This window comes from Herpailurus yagouaroundi, unplaced genomic scaffold (genome assembly GCF_014898765.1).
Source record: "Herpailurus yagouaroundi ecotype Mexico unplaced genomic scaffold, PumYag 142, whole genome shotgun sequence".
NCBI lineage: Eukaryota > Metazoa > Chordata > Mammalia > Carnivora > Felidae > Herpailurus > Herpailurus yagouaroundi.
Window position 1 is genome coordinate 59,224,063 of NW_024412397.1, and position 5,864 is coordinate 59,229,926.

At 45.1% G+C, this 5,864-nt stretch overlaps 1 protein-coding gene across 1 annotated transcript in view; it reads left to right on the forward strand.

Annotated features, from left to right (window-relative positions):
• RAB12 (RAB12, member RAS oncogene family) overlaps window positions 1-5,864 on the forward strand; it is a 27,000-nt gene that overhangs the window by 514 nt on the left and 20,622 nt on the right. Inside the window, exon 3 of the mRNA XM_040478498.1 lies at window positions 7-208. Within this exon, the coding sequence (XP_040334432.1) occupies window positions 7-208 (202 nt within the window). The remainder of the gene's footprint in view (window positions 1-6; window positions 209-5,864) is intronic.

The window sequence follows — 5,864 nt, forward strand, 5'->3', positions numbered from 1 at the left end:
CTGCAGAGGCGGGCCGGGGGCGGCGGCGGCCTGGGCGCGGGCTCCCCGGCGCTGTCGGGCGGCCAGGCTCGCCGGAGGAAGCAGCCCCCCAGGCCGGCCGACTTCAAGCTGCAGGTCATCATCATCGGCTCCCGTGGCGTGGGCAAGACCAGCCTGATGGAGCGCTTCACCGACGACACCTTCTGCGAAGCCTGCAAGTCCACCGTGGGTAAGGGCGCCGGGGCTGGGCCAGACCCCAGCTGGGCCCCTCCGCCGCAGACTCTGCCCTCCCGCGGTCCCCAGGGCTAGTGCCCTGCGCCCTGCCGGCCTCATTTCTCTTCGCGTCCGTGAGCCTTTCCCTCTCCAGATGGGTGGCCTTGCATTTGGAGGATGGGCTTCTCGGTGAAATCTAGGGGGAGGGGCGGTCCCAGTGGAAGCCCCTCCATCCTGTTCCCAAAGCCAGGCCGAGGTTTTCGTGTAGTCTCCACGCACACTTGCCCTTGGGGCCTCGAGGCCCTCCATCCTCGCCCGGCACAGACCCCTCACGCCCCTCCCACGTCCCTGATCCGAGCTGGTTATTGAACCAGCGTCCCCTCTCGCACCCCCCAAGAGCCGGTCATGAGACCAGGGTGATACATTGGTCCTGTTCCGCTCTCAGGGACTGTGAGAATCTCTCCACGGAAACTCCTGCCCCTTACATTACTCACCCAAGAAAAAAGGTAATGCGATGTGGGAAGCAGGCAGGCAGTGCAGAAGCTGTGCCCCTGGCCAGATAGCCAAAGTGGGTCATCTATAGCCAATTCTGGTGCCTTAGCAGTGCCTTGTGAGAACCAGGGCTTATTTTCTAATTTTGAACTCCCATTTTCTGATGCGCTGAAATAATGAAGCTTGAAATTCCCTGTGGAGGATCTGGGGAGAATATTAAGACTAAAACTACACTAAATTTCTTGTAGTAACTGTGAATGCGGGACAGAGGGACTTCAGCTGTACTTGTTCATGACCTCGCGTAACCCTAGGTCTTGAAGAAATGGGGAGGAGTGTGCCAGGGTCCTCCCGGTGGGTGAAGTACAACGGTGATGTAAATACAGTAACTCTCCAGGTCAGAAAGTATTTTGTCCTCGGGATCTAAAATCGAAACTGCAGGGGAGTTTGTTTTTTTGTTTTTTTTGTTTTTTTTTTTTTAACGAAGTTGGATTTACAGGAGTTGGCATTGAGGTTGGTCAGGTTGGTGTGGGTAGAAGTTGTTTCTATGTCAAACCCCTTAAAGCTGTCAAAGCTAGGGAACCCCATAGATGAGGTAATTCTTCAAAGTAAAGGGCAGTCATCTTCAGTGATGGGCAATACAGGATTTCCCCAAGGAGGTCCAGAGGTCCAAGAAACATTGACAGGTGTGAAAATGTGAAATACAGAATTAAAGGTATCTTCCCACATACTTCTACACATATTTAGCTTTGTAACTAGTGGTACCCACCACGGTAGAATTTGGGGATGAATTGATTTTTTAAGTGTCCTATAACAAGACATTACTACATTTTCAGTGTCTTATTGGACAATTAGCCCCCCCAAATTTCATGTTGTCTTTTTTGTTCTGCCTTTGAGAAGTGTTTCCCTTACTGCTCTTTTGGAATAGATTATTTGAGAAATATTTGTGCTCTCTGTACCGTTTGTTTTTAAAATGACACCCTTGGGACCATGATATTAAAATTCAGTAACATAACTATACCCGTTTTAAATATCCAATCTTGGATCATGTAGAAGAATTGAACAATCGAATGAGGTTTCACATGGTTATTTTAGTATCTGATGTCAGTAGAGTTAAAAGCAATTCAGAAGTATCAGTGTTTTATGGCTGCACACTTCAAAATATATAAAAATGAGGGATGATAGGGTTGTACTGTGTGATAAAGAGAAATCAGCACAGGCATTATAGGTGGTTAGATGAGGGCTTGCGTGGGTGGAGGGGGTGTTTAGGAAATGGACAAAGGTGTACTTTAGAGTGGGAAAGAGAAGGGGTGAAGAAGGGTTTTCTAAGCAGGGGCCACAGTGGAACATCACCCCCACTCCCACAGGTTAAGAGATCAGTTGTGCAGAACTGCCCCCTTCTTCACAGCCAGTCACAAGTGCAGGTTTTCACTTGTGTTTCTGACTGACGAGCTGTAGATCAGAGACTCCCACAACCACCTTCTTAGGTTTGATTAATTTGCTAGAGCAGCTCACAGAACTCAGAGAAACTTCCTGTGTACTAGATTACCAGTGAGTCATAAAAGTACGTGATTCAGAAAGGGGCCCGGTGTTTATGTGGTCTCGGAGCATGACACTCTCCCCAAATATCCACATGTTCACCAGCTCCAAGCTGGAACCTGTGCTTTTGGGTTTTATGGAGACTTCATTATGTAGGCATGGTTAAATCATTGGCCAGTGGTGATTGGGCTCAGTCTCCAGCCCCTTTTCCCTCCTTGGGGTGGGGGACAAAAGTTCCAACCTTCTAATCACTTAGTTCTTCTGTTGACCAGCCCCCATCTTTTGGTGAGGAGCATTCTAAAAGTCACCTCTGGGAGCGGTCTAGAAGTCACCTCACTAACATACCAAAAGATACTTTTATAATTTTCTCCATAGAAAAGCCCAAGGGTTCTAGGAGCTCTGTGACTGGAATGGGGACAAAGACCAAATATATATTTCTTAGTATAAATCATCATCTCACAGACACATTCTGGAAAAGACTCATTAGTGGACCCTGGGAATAATGCTTGAAGCTTCCAGACCTTGCCTGCCATGCTAAAGAGCATGGGCCTTATCCCATAGCAACTAGAGCTGGAAAGGCCTCTGAATACAGCATTGGCATGGAGACAGCGAAACTAATTTGGCAGGATTACATAGGATATTTATTGGGGAATGATGAAGAAACAGGAGGCAAGGAAACCAGGCAGTTTGGTTCTCTGTCCCCTTAACAAACAAATATACACACTTCACATGTCTCCCACGCTGCCACCACCACAGGGTTCCTTGTGCAGTTGGGTTTTTGCTTCTTCCAAACATAGCCTATAGTGCTTGACTTGATAAGTTTTTAATAATTGTGGGAAGTTCACAGAAAGTTGATAACCTATGGTCTGATCCAGAGTATGAAGACAGCTGAAGAATGCTAACTAGCTGCCCCCTCCCCCTGCAATCCCTGCCTGTGTTTTTTTTTCCTTCCAGCTATCAGATCATTTACTGAGCTCCTACTGGGTGTGAGGTACTGTGCTACCCAGTGGTAAGCAGGACACTGTCTCTGTCCAGAAGTGGCTCAGAGCCTGTGGGGAGCAAGATGCCCCTGTTAGTAAGAGCAGTGGTGGAAATGTGTATGAAATACTCAAGGAGCACAGTGGAAGCCCCTCCAGTGGGGGAACCTAAGAAGAGGGCTGTGTCTGGGAGGCTTCCTCCTAATCAGAATGCTTCATTCTGCAAGTTGCCTTAGAAAAATGGTATTTTGGGGTTCCTGGGTGGCTCAGTCCATTAAGCATCTGGCTCGGGAATTTGGTTCAGGTCATGATCTCATAGTTAGTGGGGTCGAGCCCCACATCGGGCTCTGCACTGACACAAAGGAGCCTGCTTGGGATTCTCTCTCTGCCCCCTCCTCCGCTAGTGCGCTGTCTCTCTCTCTCTCTCTCTCTCTCTCTCACTTTCTCTCTCTGTCTCTTTCTCTCCCAAAGTAAATAAATAAACTTAAAACAGAAACACACACAAAGAAAAGTGATGTTTAAATGTCGTGTTGGGTGTGGTGTGGAATTGTGGTCACCTGACCTGAAGGCCTACGTCTGAGCGGTGAGCTCATAGCTAATTGTGCTTCTGAGGCCAGTTTTCCAAGTTTCAGTAGTAACATTGGATCCACGTAGAGAAAGAGCCTCTTCCACCGAGGACTTTCCCTTACCCTGTCTGGGCTTGCAGATGTGTGCTCCTCATGACTCCGTACCCCACAGCATGGCAGGGAAGAGTCTCTGAGCATGCACCAGCCCAGGTGGGTCACTAAAGTGAAGGACTCATGTAATTCAGAATCTACGGGAGTGGCTCCGTGCGTGCCTTTTTACAGAGAATCAGGTTCACTTGAACTTTTTATAAAAGATTGTAGTGGAGGGGTGCCTGTGTGGCTCCGTTGGTTGAGCATCCAACTCTTGCTTTCAGCTCATGTCATGACGCTGAAGTCGTGGGATCAAACCTTGTGTCGGGCTGTGAGCTCAAGGTTCTCTCTTTCCCTCTGCCCCTCTCCTCTCCTCTCTCTCTCTCTAAAATAAAGAAAAAAATTTTAAAGAAATAAATAAGATTGTAGCTGAAATCCCAAGGGATTTCATAAAATTATAAATGAGCAAATGTTGATTTTTTTTGTTCTGGTTTAAAAAAAAAAGTTCACCAGGGTATAAAAAGCTAGAAAGACTATTTACTAATTGACTTATTTAATGCAAATTGTCTAGGATGGAGTATTATTTTTTTTTAACGTTTATTTATTTTATTTTTGAGACAGAGAGAGACAGAGCATGAACGGGGGAGGGTCACAGAGAGAGGGAGACACAGAATCTGAAACAGGCTCCAGGCTCTGAGCTGTCAGCACAGAGCCTGATGCGGGGCTCGAACTCACAGATTGTGAGATCATGACCTGAGCCGAAGTCGGCCGCTTAACCGACTGAGCCACCCAGGCGCCCCTGGAGTATTATTTTCAAGTGGGATTTTGTACTCATGGAATTGAATTAATCTGATATAACTAGCATAATTTGACAGGTCCTTTAAAAAGTGCAGTAGAGTTTTTTTGACATTTAAGGAAATAGAAACAAGTTAGTTCTGCTATAGAAATTTATAACTATCTGACATATAGGAAACAAATCAATTAAATTTTATATATCTCAGCACTTGTTTTATTTCTATATAACTGTTGGAAACTGTTAACTTTGAATTGAAATGATTTCACCCACCTTCACCCCCACACCGGCAACAGTGGATTCTAGAGAAAACACTGGCATATGAATGAGGAACCTGGGCTTTTGAGTTAGGTGTCAGTAACTAGCTTGTGACTTTGGATAAGTAATTTAGTTGTCTGTGCTTATAAAATGTAACATTCTATTACTAGTAGCTACTATTTGTTGAGCACTTACTATGTGCCAGCAAAAGGGACACTGTCTAATCCTCACAGCAATCCTGAAATGTATCCCCATTTTACAAATAAGGAGGCAAAGGCCCAGAGTGGTAAGCAACTTACCCACATGTCACAGCTGGTCAGCAAGTGATCAGGGCCAGGGTTGCTACAAGTGAGTTCTTGCTAACTGTTCCTTAGCTTATTTGGAAATTTAAAGTTACTTTGCTTTGTGAAAATTCTGTGACTCCAAATCAAACACCATGAAGTCCTTCACAACTTAATCGAGGCCCCCTACAGGCCTGTGAAGATAGTGCTGTCATTGATCTATGGTATCAATGAAATTGACTTTTCTGAAACTATGCCACTATCATCACTTGTCACTTGCCTTCTGGATTTTAACATATGCTCTAAGAATTGTATTTCTTACCTAAATATTCGCTCATTCGAGCATCTTCAGCCTTTTGCATATCTATTAAAATGTTCCAACATTTTATACGTATATATATGTATAAAATATATTCATATATATTCAAATATATTCATACATATGAATATATGAATATAGGAGGAGAAGTAGGAGTAAGGCAGTCTAGAACAGAATTCTGATTTTCCTGGGCAGTAAAATTTCCCCTAGAGTGCTGGAAGCCAACCTAGGATTGCCAGTTCTTTTACTTTGCCAGGTAAAGACATTTTTTTAAACTGCTGTCAGCAGCTTTTCAGTAGAAAGAAAGAAAGAAAAAGAAAGAAAGAAAGAAAGAAAGAAAGAAAGAAAGAAAGAAAGAAA